This window comes from Theileria equi (assembly GCF_000342415.1).
Source record: "Theileria equi strain WA chromosome 4 map unlocalized gcontig_1105316255041, whole genome shotgun sequence".
NCBI classification, from domain to species: Eukaryota; Apicomplexa; class Aconoidasida; order Piroplasmida; family Theileriidae; genus Theileria; species Theileria equi.
In genome coordinates this window covers 727,022-746,722 of record NW_004668225.1, presented here as the reverse complement: position 1 = coordinate 746,722, position 19,701 = coordinate 727,022, and the positions used below count along the sequence as shown (strand labels likewise).

Sequence of the window (19,701 nt, the reverse complement as noted above, 5' to 3'; positions counted from 1 at the left end):
TCGCATTCCAATGAGAGTACATGCTTAATTGATGACAGTCTCTTTACAACATCTAGTTAGACTATCCATTGTTTAGATTTATAATCTTTTGTCACGCCTATTGTTTCTTGTCTCTTCCTTAGATAGTTACCACCATTCATCCATACTGACAATTCTGCTCACACCAGTTGAGACATGAATGAAGTACTACCATGGAAGGATGAGGATAGTGAGTAGGATAGTATAGAGTTTGAGGAACTAATGTAGTATACTGTGAGTGAAGATGGAGGATGGTCAATGTAGATTTGGACATTGGACCAGCCAAACGGAACATTTCTCAAAGTGAAAGCATAAAAGGAACTTTTGAATCCAATGGTCCTTCTGGATATACTAAGTACGTCTACAAAAAGTCCAATAGTGGCACTTTCACATTATCTAGATTATCATATGGTGGAAAAAAGTTTACTCTTATAGTTACAACTTCCATACATGATGTTTCAAAAGTAGTGGTATATTTTAAACAGGTTGAGGGTACACTTTTGGCTATACATGTTAGTACAAATGTCAAGCAGTATTACTACACCAATTATAATACTAGCACATCTATAAACGAGTACTCTTGGTTTGATGAATTTATAACTGTATGTGGTAAGGTACTTGACGAGTCCACGGAGATTAAAGAGATACTAGAAAATATAGACAAAAATACCAGGCTTTACTATTACAGACTTAGTAGCGGTATAAAGGGAAACCTCTGGAGAAGTAATGATATAGTCTTCAATCTTACAAAAAACCCTAAGAACAACTATAGCTCTGAACTTACAGATGTAGCAATATCGCCTAAACAAGTTGAAACAGCGATCGCAGGATACAACAAGGTTAAACACGAAATAGCGAGTGAACCATTTTTTGTAAGGAAGATCGAACTCTCCAGTGGTGATATTCAACTTGGAAATGAGGTTCCAAACGTTCCCATTAGAGAGTTTAATGCATACTACAGTACTTCCGATTCAGGCTATTCTAACCCCCTATTGGTTTTGTTAGATGTAAAGCAACAAGAAGATGTAGATCAGTATAAATATATCCCTAATAAATACCTCTTATCTAAAACTGAGGATACTAAAAATTGGGACATTCGTAGGATTGATGGATCTCTAGGAGATAAGGAACTTAGGAAAGTGCTTGAAAATATTGTGGTAAATCAAAGACTCATCGTTGAGAAACTTGAGGAAAATGTTCAAAAAAAGCTCACAGACATCTCAAAGGATCTCATAATTTACATCACCAGAGATTTTTCAGTTGATAATAAGAATGTTGGAAGCTATGATTCAGAGGGAAAAACTGTTTACTACAAGAAGTATACGGGGAATGGGTATACTAGGATTAAACACTGCTATACATTTTTTAGCTTTACCGTACGAGAGATAAATTTTGATGATAATCATTCTATCTCTGGTAACCTTCCTTCTTCCAACAATACTGTTTACAGTCTTAGTTCCTACTCTACTGCCATCTCAAATGGAAATTCTGGAAATCCTCTATTGCTTTATCTTTACTACGGAGAAAAGGATCACTGGCTAAAGAGACAATGTGCAGATATTACCTGGAAAGAGCATAATGATAATAGCACCCCAACCAGTGATGTGGATTCTGAGAAGATAAATAAACTCCTTGAGGAGCTAAAGATTCCCAATGTTCAAATAAATATTTCTCAGAATGGTCAATACCAACCTACTGGAAATACTCTTCAGTTCTCTGTCAATGGCAGTGAATATCCTCCTGGATCTGGTTTTTGGAAGTTTGAACATGCTATGAGTACATTAAAGCAACCCTTTACAGTCAAGAGTGTTATGCATGGAACTATCCTTCTGAATGGTATAGAGCTCACTGATCTTCTTGAGAAGGTAACGGCATACTACTATGGAGGCAATCCCTCAGATGAGAAGAAACTCTTGTTTGTAGAATTACTGAGAAAGGATGGCCAGAATAAGCATGTATATTATAGCAGACCACTTGTTACCGGGTATTCATGGACAATGGAAGAGCGTTCTACTAAATTGGATGAGGTAAAACTAAAACAGATGCTGGACGCTCTTAAAACGGCACACTTCCCTGAGTCACCCACTACCACGATCGTTGGGTCATCTATTGGAAGTGGACTAGGCGGAGCAGGGTTGGGTGCTCTTACTATGTGGAAAGGACCCGCTATACTCGCAAGGCTAATAACTCGCCTGTAATGTACTACAGAAAGAAATCCTCATACCTCTGCCAATAGACATAACTGGGACCATTAGACACTCCCCTCTAGACTACTCTCCTGTTTGTATACTGGAATGCTAGAATCCACATGACCTTTTAGAGTCTCTCACCTTAACTATTGGTATACTACATTACTCGTTTTATTATTAAGGTACATGTCTTGAGAGTGCTTCTAGGGGCCTGTGTAACGGAGTATGATACTCACAACAAGCGGTAGGAGAGGGTAGACTATACTATAGACAATGACCCAAAAAGAACAGAGACGACTAACATGAAACAAAAACAAACCAACAAATTAAGACCAACTACTCAGTATCCAAGGTAGTGTCTCCATAGAGTCTCAAATCTGTCTAACCCAAGGATTTCCGTAGATTTCCAAAGACCTCTCATTGGTATCATTATATTAAGCGTACGAGAGGGTCAAGAAAGTAATTGACCCAGGCATACCAACCACCATAGGCTGCACCTCCTGTGCCAACGGCTGAGGCACCGCCACCTCCAAAGAGTTTAACCCAAATAGAAGAGTTGTCAGGAGGACATTCTTTCAAGTCAGCACAGCCAAAACCCGTCAGTACTTCTCTGAGTGCCTTCCATTGTCCACAGTTTAGAGTACTGAAATTATCAGGTGTAGTATCACCGAGTTCTGTATTAAGTTTAATCCATGATTGACCGCCATAGTCACCTTTCTTGTACCATCCCTTAACATTAGCTTGGGATGAATCAACATAGATGAGAAGTGGATCATTCCCTGTACAATAAAAGGCATAAATACTAACAGGACTAGATATGGGAAATCTTTGTGTGTTTAAGATTATCCTCGTCCTAGGAGTATTACCAGCATTATCACCATTGAGATAGAACTTAATACCAGCAAGCTTCAAACTATCACCAGAAATGGAATGTTTATAAGCTGTAAGGTGACTTGTTCTGTGACTAGGGTTTGTACAAGAAACTGTGACAGGAGTAACAGAGACCATACCGCTAGTACCGTGGTAATGACAACAGTATGGCTGATCTCCTTCAGATATACTCTTTGTAAGATTAATAGTAACCTCACTGTCACGAAAACACCTAACATCATCAAGTCCAGTTGTAAGTGCCTCTTGTGGCTGGTGTCCAGTATCATAAAAGGCCTCCGACTTTTCTTCATCAACACTTTCCCAGTTATTACCGTCTCTGTTTGTGCTATAGAACCACTTAGATTCTTCTGTTCCACCCTTTGGTATAAACTGAAGCATTAGGGGAGGATTTGTACTACCTACATTTCCTTGTGAGTATACTCTAACCTTGGATATCCCATTCTTAGTAAGATCAATACCATCAACATTTTGTTTACCATGTGTAACTCTGGAGATTTTTGCTCCACCATTAATAGTGTACTCCTTAACAGTGTATTCACCTCCGGGAGGACCTTTTGGAGATTGATAGATGGATTCTGCGATATTTCTTTCCTTCTTTAGACAACTGGAACTTATAAAACATTTGTCTGACGTGAGATTCTGTAGATTTAGAGGAACAGCTCCATTTCTACCACAGTTTCTATCATCAAGTCTGTCTTGTAGTTTGTGATCACCTTGAACGTATTTCCAAATTGTTGCATTGCCAAGTGCCTCACTCTCTCCTTCTTCATATCTGTAGTAGTACTGCGTATTACTGCCAGTTTTTACCTCCAGGAGAAGGGGTTTTGTGTATCCTGGATCTCCATCCCAGTAATAAACAGCAACACTCTTAACATGTTGAACTTCATTTTCTAGTTGCTCATTTTTACCAAGTCTTCTATTTAGAGTAAATGTTTGTTCATCCTTTAGTTTGTGACTATATTTGTTAAAGCCAATGACATCTGAGATAACATCCTCCCTTTTCGCGTCAAAATCACCTATCTTTTCGGTACAATTACACTTTCCATTACACCTTTTATCTATCTCAAGATAGATAAAGTCATTTATCACCATTCATGTTCATAGAGAGTATGCCCCTTTAAAACTCTGAGATCCATGACTGTCTCACCTACTCTTCATCCATACATTCATCCTCCCTCACAACTAGATCACAGTCAGAGAGAATATCCACAGAATAAGATGAACAACTATCAATACAGTCTTCAGTAGTACAATCAACACTCACGTCAGTAGAAATTAGTTCAAGCTCTATCCAATCATCAACTTCCTTCGTCAGTAGTAATTATGGCCAGACAATGCTGCATATAGAGATGTGTAAATCCTCAGCCCCTAAACCTCTGCAGATTTGGGACCATCAAAGCCTTCATTATAATGAATTTTTAATCTTATGGAATGGAGTCCTTACGATAGTTTGGCAGGAATACCAAGATTGTCGTTAAAACTACCAATCTAACTTTGTAAAAAGGTCAGAATAATTTACTATTCTATTTAAATGGCAGATGTATTAGTAGTGACACATGATTGGGTCTATGGTGAGAGGAGAAGCTTAAAGTATCTATTGAGACTGTAATTTAACGGCCAAACATCCGGTTAACAGCGGGTAAATGCTTCCGGTAAACTTACCGCTTGTATAAATGCCACTGGAAGCACAGTGATAGAAAACTCCACGGCTAGAATTCAGTAGCCAACTACATGGGATTTGGCACAAAAGCAGTCATAACAAAGCAAAAAACTACATTAGTATCGAGGTATTACCTCGAGGACAACTGTTACCATATTTAGGTTAAAAAAGTATAGCTATTTTAGCTTAGGAGGCTCGTGACGAATTCGGCATCCCCGATTGAGTTCCATTCGTCACCTTCCTTTTTAAAATATTTTCCAGAGTTTTGGCGATCAAAAGCGAGTGCAAGTAGCAACAATTCACCCTTTGAATGGAGGTGGACAGAAAGACATTTTTCATTCCCGGAGGCAGTCCATATTTCTACCTTGCCATCAACTACCGAGAGTAGGGGTTCTGTACCCAATGTACGGTAGACTAGAGTATTTGCATCAGGTTTAGTTACGGTGAACTCGGAGAGAATTACATGGGCGAGGTTGAGAGTGTATCCATCGGGATGAGGGAGATCCTGTACATTTTCAGAGAGATCTTCAGGGTCTTCGACTTCGGCAACCTCGGTTTTCATGCTCTGGTATCTTGAATAATATTCCTCTTCTGGTACGGAGACCCATCCAAGACCTGGCTTCTTGTCAAGGTAGTCCTCAAGGGTACCGCCACTGCCATCATCAAGACGTACGAGTAACAGGGCCGATTTTCCCTTTGAAGAGTGTACCACTGCTGTGCATTTGGTTCCCGCATGATTTACCCATATAACATTCCTGTGATCTAGAACAGAAACGATATCCGCGTTCTTCTTTGGGGTGAATTCACGATACATTGTTCCATCTTCTTCCCTCTCTACAACGCTTACCCTTTCAGGATCCGCATTGGTAAGTTCTAGTTCGTAGGCTACAGGTCTATTCTTCATCTCCTTGTAGCTCTTGTTAAATCCATCCTCGTTGACTTCGCTCCATGCTCCATCCAGTTTCTCAAAGTACCTTTGCACATACTTTACCTCCTTGTAGAGACGTAGATACAAGAGTCTATGCTCACCCTTGGCGAGTCCAGATCCATTCACGCAGTATTCACCCCGTTTTTCAGCTGCCCATACCTGTTCCTGACCGTCAACCACCTTGACTGCATAGACACCAACTTTGGGGGTATAGTCCTTACAGACGATTCCCTTATAAAATCCCTTTGAGAGGTCAAAGAGAACAGTGTCTGTGTTATCGAGATAAAGTGTTGCGCCAGAAGGAACGAGATCTACCGGAGCGCTTTCTGCCTCTTTGACTTTTTGATGGAACTCTTCTTTACTTATATCCACCCAATCGAGCCCATTTTTGCAAGCCTTAAACCTTGGCTTCTCTCCTCTTCTCTTATGAAGTGTGACTACGATATTTTCGTCTCCAGATGGTTTTTCTGGGACGTCCCTGAGTTCCTCTATGACTTTGTTAAACTCTTCATCATTCAGTCCGTTCCATTCTCCATCCACTCTCCTATAGTGATTCAGCTTTGAGAGGTTTCCCGTCCTCACGTAGAGGCTTAGGAGCATCGTTCCGTCCTTCTTGTAGACTTTGGCGTCCGAGCAGAGCTGATTATCCTGAGCATTCCAGATTCCACGGAAGCCGTCCCTGACCGACTTCATGACTGTTCCTTTGACCGGTGCGTATGAAATGAAGCCAACGCCATCGAATGGATCCTCTACTTTGTTGAAAATGGTCTCGTCCGGGTCCGAAAGGTCAAGTGTAGTATCGCGAACTCTGAACATCTCCTCAAAGCCGTCATTCTTGGAAGTCTCCACCGAGTGCACGAACCTAATGAAAAGCACCGATGAAAACAACAAAAACGCCCTCATTGTTTCGACGGAAGAGTTGAGACTGAGGTCCACGTGGATGGGGATGAGCACAAGAGACGAAGAGTTTTTGCACACTTTTCAAAGATTTTTGTTTTGCATATCTGGCGGTTTTAGGTTGCAAATACTTTACATTTCTTTTGCCGTAGTGGTGGATGGATGCATCCCCGTATGTGCGTTCTTCCGGAGGCTCCCCTACCGGGAATGATTTACGAGGTTGAGATTCCGCAGGGATATCCCGGAAGAAGAACTTGGATTACAGTAAATACATAAATTTTGCATCAGATGAGCCGAAAATCTGGTCACGTACCTCTCCACAGCCGTCGTACCAGTTCATTCCTTTGCGGTGGTTTGAAGGGAAGAATGACTGGCAGCAACACGAGATAATGGAGACGTCATGTAGATATAAATGGTAAATTTTAAGTATAGCGGGGCCAAGAGGAGCCCCTAGGGATGAAATAGAACTTTGTCTGCATCCGATTACACAAGATCAACCTTCTTTTTGCGGCGCTTGCCTAGACTCGATAAATCAGATTCACTATAGGCCTTGAAGCGAAGTGAATGGAATGGGAACACGCGGTCCACTCCAACAAGTCTTTCTCTTAATCCGATCAGCAGCTTTTGATGCTCTTCCTTATCCACGTGTACCCATTTCTTACCTTCATGGACAAGGTACTTTACAAACTTGTTGCCGTATCCATTGACAAAATGAATGGTAGCAGCAATGGCAGTAAAACCATCATAATAAACCAGTGCTGATGTGCATGATTCGCCCTTGCCTCCTTCCCAAATTGGGACGCTTGACTGGAATATATCCGTAAGAATGTAGCCGTGTCGTACGGTGAATTCCTTGACCAATATGCCGTCCTCCACTGCCTCGTCAACGGCAAATAGTTTGGAGTCAATATAATTTATATCCAAGTCAGCGTGATGCTGTTCCGGCATGTAAGGAATGTCTTTCATTCTGGACAAGACCCTATTGTAATCCTCCTTGGAGACCCTAATCCATTTGCTGCCTCTCTTGTAAAAGTTGATTCCAGCGCTACCTAGAAAACCACTTGCTACCAGGTAAACCAGTTTCGGTTCTTTGCCGTCATAGTAGACTGTAGCCAATGTACAGCGTTCGCCTGGCAGTTCAGACTTCCAAATTTGGGCATCTTTGTCCACAATTCTTCCAATTTGTTCTTCAGTCTTTGCTGTGAACTTTTTCAAATGGACCTTGTCTTCATAATCCTCAAAGGTGTCAAAGAGTGATTGATCCACATCGGCGATATTCAAGTCAGCGGTCTTGAAGACGAGAAGTTCTTGTTTTGGTTCAACAACTTCCCTCTCATCATCGTCATCTTGTTGTTCCACAAACTTCCATTCCCTTGCCTTTAAATTACCAACGTTTTCGTAGGAGAGGATGTTGGATTCATCTGCTTTCTTGACAAGTATGGTAAGGAACTGTTTATCATTTCTCGTCGTTTTGTAAACAAGTGGACATGTTTCACCGTCTCCAGCCTTCCATATACTAGTGGAATTATCCTTAACTTCATTAAAGTATAGTTTTCCGAGCTGATAGTAATACGTGGTCTTTAGACCATCACTATTCGTCGTTTTAATATCCATGTGAATTTTGTCTGGTTTTGCAATGTCCAGGGTGATTGGAACTGTGAGATCATGTATAGAGAGATTGTCAGACCTCTTTGGATAATACCTGGATTTATTTGCTCTGCTCATTTGTCCCTTTAGCTTTGACTTTACAGCCTTGTCAGAGACTTTGATGGAGCTGATAGCAGCTTGGTGTTCCTCCTTGTTTACACAAGTCCACCCTTTATCCTTTAGGTTGCAGAAACAGTTTGAAACTGTCTCGTCGTATGCATATTTTATCATGACAGTCACAGCATTTTCGCTGTCGTGGTAAATGGTTGCCGAAAGGCAATATTCACCTTCTTTACCTTTCCATACACGGTTATTTCCATGGAAGAATGTATTTACACGAACGCCTTCTTTGGGTACGCAGTGCAAAATTATTGCGCCATCCCTTTCAAACTCAAACAGATTGAATGTCTGATTGTCAACAAGATGGGTATATTGAGAATATGGAGCATATTCATCCTGATCAACTGGTTCCAAAAATGTGTCAAAATCCATTCTTGCAATGTAGTTGTGTAAGGATTTGAGTGAAAGGGCCTTTTTCGATTCCCTGATCAATTCATCCAATTCCGTAACGAAAAGCTCTTCATTTTCCTTCCATTCCATTCTCTGCCATACGTAATAGTAACTCACAGCAGTGTCATCCAACCTCCTGACAATTACGTGGGCAAGGTGTGGTTTTCCGTTCTTAAAGTGCACCTTGGCAAACGTTGCCCTAAACTTGCTTGGAATCCAACCAACGTAATCTTTGGAGGACGAGCATCTCCAAACCTCTTCTTTTCCATAGTAAACTCCATGGGCGCGAAATCCGTACTTTGGGATATGCATGCGTGTTACAACGCCCTTTATGTCAAAGTTTACAACGGCACATCTTTCGGTGTCTCTGTCGATTGAGAGATCAATGTTGAATGCTAGAGGGGAACGTGCGATTTTCCTCAGATTCCAGCTAACTACATTATACATTCTTTCAGTTTCCTCCGTCTTTGGGAGCCAAACATTGCCGTCCTTAACAAAGAGAGCCCTTCCAAAACCGCCTCGAGCGGACGTGGTTAAATCCAATATTGCGGGAACATCATTTCCCAAGTAAATGTTGGCTTGAAGGCCTTTTTCTTTTCCTTCAGGTTCCCAAATTACGTCGTTCCCATCTGTTATTTTTCCAATGTAATTCTCGTTCTGAGGAATGACAAGTCTAGTTTGTATACCGTCGAGAACAAAGTTATAGACTTTGAAACGTTCGTCTCCATAATTGTTCGAGACGTCAAGGGTGAATCCGACGAGATTGAGCCTTTCCAAAGGGCTGAGTTCCAGATATGTTGCGTGCGATACGGAGGCCAATTCCACGGGAGTGTTGATACTAAATCCACCCTTGTATACAAAAGCCAATAGTAGAAGTGCGATTATCTTCATCAAAAAATGGTAGGGGACGGAGAATCATAGGATGAAGTTGAATTTGCAATTTACAGAATCTTCCTTTTAAAAATGAACCCTAAATTGCTATATGCCAAAGTGTTAAACGATTATCAAGTTGTACCAAAGTATAATAAACCAAAACTATGTACTGGAGGAGTAAATGCATGGCTGTGTGTGTGAATGCTATGCATACGTATGTAGGTATTTGATGGCTCAATATCCTTGCAATTTCTGGAGATGTACCGGTTATTTTCCAGTATTGGCATTTGAAAACTAAATGTGTAAATGTTTATGGCCGGAAGGATGGGTAAATTGACGCGGAATGCGTCAACAAGGAGAAAATCAAAAATTCTCAAAACTTCTGAAACATTCCACAAATGTAACTGGATAAATGATTTTAAAAATACCTGTTTTAGTGGAATGCGAAGGAAAAATTGAAATGTGTGCGATTTTAGCGACTAGTTTTTCCCTTCCTACTACACCCTTGTAAATTTCCGACTCTTGCGCCGATATACCTCAACTTTCTTGACATTTGCATCTATAACAGGTAGAATCCCTCGATGACGCTGCGAGATTCGTCACTTGCACTTCTAATTTGCCTTGGCAGCTCCCACTTGTGCTCCTTGCAGTTGACCCAGATTTTGCCGCGACAGGGCGTCTCAGCTCTACTCTCTTGGTTACCAGAGGTAGACCTAAAACATGTCTACTTACTGCAAAGTGTCTCTGAGAGAACCTCAAAGCGTTGCAAAATGCCATTCAGTATACCTCGAATCTACAAAGCCATCCGTTCCATAATTCACACATCTGCCATACAGATGACCTTGAGCTCTTCCTCTCAAGACACCTGCACATTTACATGATAATGCTCTTTAAAACCAAAACTGCCTAACACGAATGCAAAGCTGTTAAAACTTAGTCGTAGCAGTTTCATGTTAAAATTCCTGCAGTATAAAAAACTCTAGCGAGGCGACTCTGCCCGTAATGTTACCCTGCTAGAAGCGTGTCCCAGAATAAAATGTCAAGCCGACAGCCTGGTTCACCTTGTCCTAGTTGATGAGTACAGGACTGTTGCATTTGGGAAAATGTTCCTGTTCCATGGATTCGGTGAGAGAATAAGATTTTTCTGGGGTGTGATTCATTCTCTAGGGCATGTGCAGCGAGAGTACAGCCTTTTAAAATGTTTCTTTCGGTGGAGCATTTATTAAAGCTTCTTCATGGCTTGTTTCCTCTTGATCTCTCGTATGTTTCCAATCTTTGCATACTTTACATAATCCTTCTTGCGTGCACCATGACCACCTTGTTTCCTCTTCATGAAGCTATGCGCAACCTTGATGCTTCTGTCTACAGCGTGTATGCTCGTTTCCTTGAAAAATGGATGTCGTAGTGCAGACTCTGCGGAGATCCTAGTGGTAGGATTGTAGTCGAGTAGCTTGCGCAGTAAATCGTACCCGGCGCTTCCCAACTTTGTTCTAAATGTGGATTCAAACTCTGCAGCTCTTGAGGGTATGCTTCCAATTTTATCTGGATGTAAAGGGTTGGAGTGTATATCAGAGTATAGGGGAAGCGCTCTAAAATATCTCATGGTGGCTTCGTTTGGAATTCCTAAATGTTCAGCAATCAGACGAAGTATCGTGTATTCCTTATCTGCTGCAAACAAATGACTACCGGCCACGAGTTCACACAAAATACAACCGACACTCCATATATCCACAGAGTAGGAATATTGCACATCTCCGAGTAGGAGCTCTGGTGATCTATACCAGAGCGTAACCACGCGATTCGTGAGTCCAGAGGGAAGGTATGGCATCTGGCGTGCCAACCCAAAGTCTGCAATCTTTACCTGTCCATCAAGGTTCATGAGAATGTTTGCAGTTTTGAGATCCCTATGCACTATTGATTGCTTGTGGATGTATGCAAGCGCTTGAAGAATCTGGAACATTATAGACTTTATTTCTGGCAAGCTCAGTATGAAGCCTTGGTGCTTGTTTTTCTCCTTTAAGGCCTCTATATATCCGCTCAAATCCAGCGGAAGATACTCGAATACCATCCATACATTGTAAGTCTCCGATTGGTCCGCCTTTTGCTTTTTTGTCTCGTCTTTCCTTTTAATTTCATCATCCTTTTTCAGAGTCTCACCGTCCATTATTATTTCATCCGACTTTGGGGTCCTTGACCGACGTGTATTGGTGGAGTAGGCGATTCCGAGCAGGTTTACTATATTTTTATGCTTTAGGGTATTGAGGAGCAAAATTTCCCGAATGGCATTCTTGGGGAACCCTTCGCGATTCTCGCTAAGTTTTAGCTTTTTTAGTGCCACTGGTATCTTGTTGACGATATCTTCAGCTAGCCAAACGTCTCCGTATGCTCCTTGGCCAACTTGGTGTATCTTGACAAAGTTTTGCAGACGAACTCTGTACCGGTCTTCCAGATCCCTCAACTCCATGGGTACCGCCGAAGCCTCGTCAGATGGCTGATCCACATCAAGCTTCTCTGGAAGGTCTATTGACATTTCGGTGCCCTCCTCCAGCGACCTCTTGGCGCACCTGCGGTAGTGACTAATGACGGGCTTAATGGTCTCCAAATCCGACTTGCTGGCGGATACATAGTCTTCTGTGGAGAGATTAATGATAAGCTCCCAGTCCCTTTTAATATCAGAGACGACGTCCTTGCCGCCCTGGATTCCCTCTAGCAAACCAAGGAGCTTTGAGACGTACTCGCTGTCCTCCATCAAGGCTAAAAGCTCTCCTCTGGAGCGAGGAGCATCCTCCAACTTGTTCTTCAGGGTTGACAGCGCCTCATCGTCGAGCCCGGCGAGTAGAGAGTCGACATTCTGGGAGATTCGGTGGATAACCTGCTGTATGTGGTACTTTTTTATCTTTTCGAGGATGATTTGCGATTTGAGTTGAGATTTAAGCCTCAAGGGGCGGCCGCCGCCGCTGTAGCAGACGTACATTTTTCCAACTGGCAGCAACGTCGCCCTAGCGGGCAAAGCCCAGGGAAATGCGGCACAAACAGTTTTAATAATGAAAAGTGTAAGCTTAAAATTAGGGGCTATTGGCGCATTTTGCGCAAATTGCTATTCACGTGGACTTATTGGTCCTTGGCTCTCACAAGGTTTGAAATTTCCAAATCCTTCATCGTCTCGCTGGTCGCCAGTGCGATTTTGGTCTCTATGAGCTCGCGCTCAAGACCGCTTATCCTCTTTTCCGCCTCGTGGTTCCGGGGGACCTCAGGTGCCACCCTTCCTGTAATGGGTATAATGTGTAGATGGGATGGGCAGTATGCCCATTAGGTGTACATGTGGATGAACAGACAAACATACCGGCGTTGGCGTTTGAGACGTTGCCAAAGCTGTCAACAGTGGGCGTCACTAGCTGCGGAACTCCAGAAGGAATGCGCATGTTCCTCGAGTTTGGGCATCGTTGTTGCGGTAGGTCGGCCTGAGGGGTCGTGGATAACGGGAGAAAACAAACCTGAGCCTGCGTTCTGGCGACTTGTCTGGCGTTAACCTCTAGCGATGTACTTGCACGGGGCAAGAATTTGGGCCATGCTTTGGTCTCAATTGAGTTCTTTGGCTTGATTGGGTAGTTCCTAATGACTCTGACTGAGCCACTGTATTGTGAAAGACCCATATCTTCAGCAAGCCTGGTCCTTCCGGCTCCGAGTCTCCCAATCGTGCTATTCTTGCTGCTCATGTACTCGCTGTCTGCTCTCTCATCCCTGTATTCTTCAGTGCACATTCCCCGTCTACATGGGTACTCCTTGTCCGTTCCGTGCTGACTTTTGGACTTATCGCTCTTGACTGTGCAACTTTCAGAATTGAGGGATTCCATCGAATTTGAAGGGATATGAGCTGTTTTGCCAAACTCTGTAAGATAATCTCCTACCCCTCTCCTTACAACAAGAGAGCCATAGTTAGATGTGCTAGACAGCCTGCTCAAGTGAGCCCTTGTCTCACTGCCTGGAATCTTACTCGCCATTTCTAGTTCCCTTTGGTGCGATATCGCAAGTGCAGTATGCAACTCGTCAAGCTGTTTGATTAGGGTGCGAATCTGAAGATCCTTGGTACTAATCTCATCGTCAAGTTTGCTCTTTATCCCATTCACCTTGTCCATGTTTTCACGATTAATCTTGCTCAACTTTAAGGTTTTAAGCTTAATCTCATTTTCTATCTTGGCCAATTTCGTGCTCATCTTGTTTATGCTTTTGTAGATTTCGTCATTGTCCATGTTGTTCTGAATGTAGCGTGTAATGAGTGTCTAGCAAATGTATAATCCAAGCGACTATATGGAGTTTGAAGGGATAGAGTCATTAGAGCGAGCTCATAAATCTGGAAGTGAAAGAATAAAACGTTGGACATCGTCTATAGTCACCTCCTTCCATTCTTCACCATCTCTTCTGTAAAAAACATGGTAACGTGTCATTCTACCCCTCTGTAATCCCATCATGAGGATCAGGTTATCCGCTCCAATGTGCATAAAGGCGTGTACGCATTCCCAGCCATCTTCGGACTTCCAAAGAATATCATCGCCACATGTTACTTTTATAACAGAATATTCCTCACGTGAGGTTATTTCTCTAAAGGAATCATTTCCGTCCACAAACATTTCAACGTAAAAAAGTTCAAGGTTCAGATTGGCAACGTCTAAAACTATAGGGATTTTGTCATACGGTAATTCTTCTTCTCGCACATATACAATCCCAGCCGCTTCTTGTCGACCATTTATATCGTTGCTAGCAGAAACAGAGTCTTTTCCAAGGTTCCCACAATGACAAATGGAAAGAAGAAGGAATGAATATGTCACATGGAAAGGGGTAATTATAACCATCACGTTTGCGCCTAAAGTTCTTTGTTACTCTTATCTTTTCATGTGTCTATCAGGGATGAGTGTATAGCCTTAAATTCATTTTTTTTATTCGTGAATCCTCAATCGTGCATGCAAAGACAGGCCCCATCTGTTTTGCGACAAATATGAAATTTCCAGATATACGTGACTAAGTTGAGACATTTTCGTCAAAATACAACTATTTCGGATCTGTGTGGTAGATTAAATGCCAAGAGTGTTCGTGAATCCTCTTGGAGACATACAATCATAGCAATGTGCTGTGGGAGATTGTCTGCGTTTTCCTGTCTTATACCTTTTAATAAGCGTTTTACTGCATTAAACATCAGTGTCCATAGGGAGTGTCTATGGATGCATGATACGGTAGAGCCATTATTAAGAGTCTGGAGTAGGTAGCTGCTCTAACGGAGCTTGAGATGTTGCAGATGAAGGAGAAGACTGAGAAGATTCTGTAGAGCCTTGTAAGGAAGACTGGCTAATCACACCACTCTTGAGATCCTTTAACTTCTGATCATACTCTTTCTTATCAATGGGAATCCATTCACCACCCACCATTTCAAAATGCTTACCAAAACTATTTCCAGTATCTTTGAGATAAATGAGAAGCAATGAGTATCCATCCCTGGATGACAATTTTGCGGAGGAAAAGGTTTCTTTTCCAGAAGCCTTCCATATGGGCAGTCCACCGTCAACAACAGAAGTAACCTTAACGTCCTTCTTTGGAGAATATGTCTTGGTAGAGACTTCATTAGTGTCAGATCCCAAAATCCCTATCTCTGATTCGTTAGGGCTTGCAAGATCAAGGGTGATAGGAGTACCATCAACATGATCAGGTGAAGAAGTAACTGGAGTACTAACATCCTCACTAGGCTCAGACTGGCTGATGGTAAGAATCTGAGGAGAGACTTCCTTAGGTTCAGGTTGCCCAGCGGGAACACTCTTCATCTCATTTAGTTTCTTTTCATAATCCTCCTTCTCAATAGATGCCCACCCATAAGCAGTTTTCTCAAAGTACTTCCTTTCAACGTGTCCATCTGTTTGAACATACATACGAACAAGCATAGCATCTTCCTTAGAATGATAAGACGCAAACGTTCCGCGTTGACCAGGTTCAGCTTCCCAAATTACAACTCCATAATGTAAAATCTTTTCAAAGTAGTTTCCACTTTCTGATGTAAATGCTCTGTACTTTAGTTCACCATTATCATTCTTGTAGAGGGTAACCTTATCATCATCAGCAGACTCCACTGAAAGGTCAAGGACTAGTGGACCTGGTGGATCAAGAGGTTTTGATGGAGTTAGCCGAGTGTTTCTCACACTTTCTTCTTTATCCAAGGAAGAGCTAGTGGACACTTTAGGAGGGGCTTCGTTTTTATCAACCTCTGAAGATAGTGGATTTTTATCCTTCAAAAATTTTAATGCCTCCCCGAAAACGTCTAGTAGGTCTTGTTTAGAGGATATTTCACTGGTAATATTATACATAGATCCAAATCTTCCAAACGTATTTAAATTTGCCAATGTAGTCGCCGGTGGTTTAATTCCGTCCTTAGAGTTTGAGGTGGCATTATGTCTAGTTGGAATAGAATTATCAGATGAAATGCCAACATTACGTTGTACCTCAGGTTGAATAGTAGTAACTTCAGGTGTATCCTTAGGTTCACTGGACTCCAATTCATTCTCTTTAGGAGTCTCCGCTTCTCTAGCTTTGAGTTTCTCTACTTGTTTTTTAGTATCCTCCAAGAACTTGTTGAATCCCTCTTCGTTAGAGTCGCGCCAAAAACCTTCAGAGTCACTGAATTTGTAAATAACGGACCTATTACCTCCTTTGTTTGCCTCAATAGTTACCAATGCTGGGACCTCCTTGTAAAAGTATATCAGAGCCTCCACCAAGTTTGATTTATTAAAGAATCCACTGCCGGACCATATTTCCTTTCCATTGTACACTAGCTTGGTAGCCTCAGCGCCCTTCTTGGCTGTGAGTTTAAGAACCTTGACATGGTCCTCAAGGGACTCTTCTACATGAAAGAGGGATGCATCTACTTTGGAAAGGAAGGGGTTTAGAAGTTGTTCAGGTTCAGCAGGTTCTGTAGATTCTTGCTTAGTAGCTTCAGGGGAAATTTGTTGACTAACATCCTCTTGTTCACCTGAAGGTTGAGAATCTGAACTGGATGCATCCTGGCTAGTAGACTCCTCTTGAGCAGCTTTCTCAGCTTCTTTAGCTTTAATCTTCTCTATCTGTTTTTTAGTATCCTCCAAGAACTTGTTGAATTGCTTCTCTTCAGAATCATACCAAAAACCTTCAGAGTCACTGAATTTATATACCATAAATTCATTATTTCCTTTTAGTGCCTTGATGGTAACCAATGCTGGAATGTCCTTATAAAAATATATTATAGCCTCCACTAAATTTGATTTACTAAAGAGCCCACCGCCGGACCATATTTCCTTTTCACCATATGTAACATGAGTTACTGGTTTAGCATCTTTAGGAGTAAGTTGAAGAGCAAAGAGGTTATCTTCCTTTATACCATCTACCTTGAATATGTTCTTATCGACTTTCGAGGCAAGCTTAATCAAATGCCTTTTGAATTCCTCTAATTCCTCTTTTGTATACTTAGGCTCATTACCTTGTCCATCAGCAGTAGCGTCCTCCTCTTCATCAGATTCTTCGGTATCCTGCTCATCCTCCATTGGAGTCTCTGGCTCTTGAGTTTCCTCATCAGTATCTCCACCATTTCCTTCTTGAGAGGTCTCACTATCTCCCAGTGAAGGTAATGATTCAGTAGAATTTGGCTCTTTTGTGACTGGCTCAGACTCTTTTACGGCTACCAGCTTTGACTCTGACTCTACAACAGGAGACCCTCCCATATCATCAGATTCTGATTCCTTCCCAGGTTCATCATCCTCTGGAGATTCTGCAGGAGGAACAACTTCTGGCTGTAGTTCTTCTACAGGAGTCTCTCCAGAGTCTTCTACCTCATTTGATTTTTCAGAGGTAGATACTTTTGGTTCAGTAGTAGGCTCTACATGTTGAGTTGATGGAGTAGTTACTTCTTGGGGAGGGAGAGTAGACCCTTGAGGTGGGACATCTACATGGTCATCTGTAGATGTCCCAACAGGATGTAATGGCGTTTCAGAATGTACCTCATTTCCACTATATTCCATTAACCCTCCCATTATTATATTAACCTTGTCATTAAATCCATCTTCGTCGACTTCATTCCATGCTCCATCCAGTTTCTCAAAATACTTATGCTCCAACTCATCCAAATCCTCCACCTTGATTGCAAGTAGTATGGATTCTCCCCTTGTGTAAGACTTTACGTCTATACACTTTTGATACTCGTCAGCTTCCCAAACAATCGTTCCAGCATCCACAATAGATCTCACATGACGACCGGTATCTGGAGAATATTTCTTGAGAGTTAGTTCATGTTCTTCCTTATAAGGCAGGTCACCTACATGTACCTTGGTCTGGTCAGGGTTTAAAATATCAAGTTTGCAGGGAGCAACGCGTTGAGGTGTAGTAGAGTTACAACCCTCCTTTAGTTTCTTAAGCCTAGCATCATGACCCTTTTCCTTATACCCCTTCCATTTCTCACCATCATGGTACCTATACACCTTTCTATGCTTATTATTCTTATCCCTGGTGGTAAGCACTGCCAACCTGGGATGCCTGTTGTCAAGGTAAATGGTGGCAAGGAGACAGGTCGCCTCATTCTTCCCCGGCCATATTGTGTCGGATCCAAATGTGAGACTCTTGGCGGCAATTCCATCCTTCGCCAAGAGCCTCAGAACCTTGAGACCGTCTCCAACAGACTCCAAGGCGTCAAAGAGGGACCCATCTACCTTGTCCAGGAAATTGCCTGCGTGCTCTCCAGGCTTAAGATATTCTTGTTCAGCATCCTTAGGCGGATTTTGTGCTTTTAAATTTGCTCCACCATGACAGAGTCCCACTAGGCATACCGCCCATAGTGCTCCTAGAACTTTCATCTCCCCCAGCCATCACTGCTCAAAAAAGTGATCATTACAAACTCTACGTTATTATTCCCCTGCTCTAATCATCCAGTAGAGGAGGAAGATGATAAAAGGAAGAATGGACGAGTAAACAGACCCCATTGGAAGGCCAAGGAAGAGAAGGAATACGAGAGATAAGAGCTCGCTACTTTACAAACTCCTTATAACCTCTTCGATTCAAATAGTCGCTTACATGTGCGTTCAACTTACCAGGATGTGTGTCTGATGTCTTTCAAAATCCTTGCTCTCAACTGTTCCTCCAGATGAAAATGCGTCCGAGTTTATTGAGCATCTCGATGAATACTCGATGGCATCATCTATAATGAAACTGGTGATATTAACCGATAGTTTGATGGACGCATCAGAGTCTATACCACTTGAAAGTTTGTATGTCAACACCTCCTTCTTGTAGTCCTTGACCAAGTCCGCCAAGTCAATTTCGCATTCTGCGATCCTTTCTCCACTCCTAAACTGGCCATTACTTCCAGAGGATTTTGCAGTAACGATCCTCAAAGACGTGATGCTCGACTCAAAATTTTCACTGTGAAACGAGTGGTGAATGATTAGCTTTTGGTTAATGGCATGTTCGTCCGATTGAAAATCTAAGAGTATGGCATCACAACTTCTACTCTTGTTTTGACCTAAATGACGCATATATTGATGAAGTGTATGGGTGAACATGGAGCATTGTAGAATGAGCCAGAGTCGTAGCAGGTCTTTTGCTTGAAGATTTTCTGGTCTATAGTGGTACTCTCACTGGCACCCTTGACTCAATGGTGATCTCTACGCTGCATAGGAGGGGAGATGCTGGCTCGTAGTGGTACTTTTGAAGCAGTAGTGTAGAGATTAGCATACTGTGTATACTATTCGAGTTCCCTAGTCTTTCTTAGGCTCCCAGAGGTCGCCACAGTCCCTCGTACTTACGTACCCCTGCTCATATACTGACGCATACTCGCTACAGCTCCTGTTAGTCGCTCAGGCTCCCTCCGGCTAAAGCTTACGGTCACCAGTCTTTCGCTTTGCTCAAGACATTGCATTCAACATACCTGAGATCCAAAAGAAAAATACCTTGACTGGGTAGTCTACCCGCAGGTACAGCTTTTTAATGTCAAGTTCAAAGACGAAGCGCTGAACCGGCGATGAGCTCGAATGTGATTTCATTTTATCCAAATGTGCATGTAAGACTTTGTGAAAACAATTTTTATA

General features: G+C 42.2%; 8 protein-coding genes across 8 annotated transcripts; 1 reads left to right on the top strand and 7 right to left on the bottom strand.

Moving 5' to 3' along the window:
- Positions 1-269: 269 nt before the first annotated feature.
- BEWA_048070 (hypothetical protein) lies at positions 270-2,216 on the top strand (the record flags this gene model as incomplete). The annotated part of the gene is made up of 1 exon (XM_004831735.1): positions 270-2,216. One exon carries the CDS (start codon positions 270-272, stop codon positions 2,214-2,216), a length of 1,947 nt encoding a protein of 648 aa, XP_004831792.1.
- A 420-nt stretch (positions 2,217-2,636) lies between these two features.
- BEWA_048060 (hypothetical protein) lies at positions 2,637-4,190 on the bottom strand (the record flags this gene model as incomplete). Its single annotated transcript, XM_004831734.1, has 1 exon — positions 2,637-4,190. One exon carries the CDS (start codon positions 4,188-4,190, stop codon positions 2,637-2,639), a length of 1,554 nt encoding a protein of 517 aa, XP_004831791.1.
- A 749-nt stretch (positions 4,191-4,939) lies between these two features.
- Positions 4,940-6,589, bottom strand: BEWA_048050 (signal peptide containing protein; the record flags this gene model as incomplete). Its single annotated transcript, XM_004831733.1, has 1 exon — positions 4,940-6,589. One exon carries the CDS (start codon positions 6,587-6,589, stop codon positions 4,940-4,942), a length of 1,650 nt encoding a protein of 549 aa, XP_004831790.1.
- Positions 6,590-7,066: 477 nt separating this feature from the next.
- On the bottom strand, positions 7,067-9,631 carry BEWA_048040 (hypothetical protein; the record flags this gene model as incomplete). The annotated part of the gene is made up of 1 exon (XM_004831732.1): positions 7,067-9,631. One exon carries the CDS (start codon positions 9,629-9,631, stop codon positions 7,067-7,069), a length of 2,565 nt encoding a protein of 854 aa, XP_004831789.1.
- A 1,204-nt stretch (positions 9,632-10,835) lies between these two features.
- BEWA_048030 (protein kinase domain containing protein) lies at positions 10,836-12,587 on the bottom strand (the record flags this gene model as incomplete). Its single annotated transcript, XM_004831731.1, has 1 exon — positions 10,836-12,587. One exon carries the CDS (start codon positions 12,585-12,587, stop codon positions 10,836-10,838), a length of 1,752 nt encoding a protein of 583 aa, XP_004831788.1.
- A 137-nt stretch (positions 12,588-12,724) lies between these two features.
- Positions 12,725-13,863, bottom strand: BEWA_048020 (hypothetical protein; the record flags this gene model as incomplete). The annotated part of the gene is made up of 2 exons (XM_004831730.1): positions 12,725-12,879; positions 12,957-13,863. The coding sequence occupies 2 exons, from the start codon at positions 13,861-13,863 to the stop codon at positions 12,725-12,727; spliced, it is 1,062 nt and encodes a 353-aa protein (XP_004831787.1).
- A 990-nt stretch (positions 13,864-14,853) lies between these two features.
- BEWA_048010 (hypothetical protein) lies at positions 14,854-18,471 on the bottom strand (the record flags this gene model as incomplete). The annotated part of the gene is made up of 1 exon (XM_004831729.1): positions 14,854-18,471. One exon carries the CDS (start codon positions 18,469-18,471, stop codon positions 14,854-14,856), a length of 3,618 nt encoding a protein of 1,205 aa, XP_004831786.1.
- Positions 18,472-18,696: 225 nt separating this feature from the next.
- Positions 18,697-19,149, bottom strand: BEWA_048000 (hypothetical protein; the record flags this gene model as incomplete). Its single annotated transcript, XM_004831728.1, has 1 exon — positions 18,697-19,149. The coding sequence occupies one exon, from the start codon at positions 19,147-19,149 to the stop codon at positions 18,697-18,699; it is 453 nt and encodes a 150-aa protein (XP_004831785.1).
- Between the last annotated feature and the right edge of the window lie 552 nt (positions 19,150-19,701).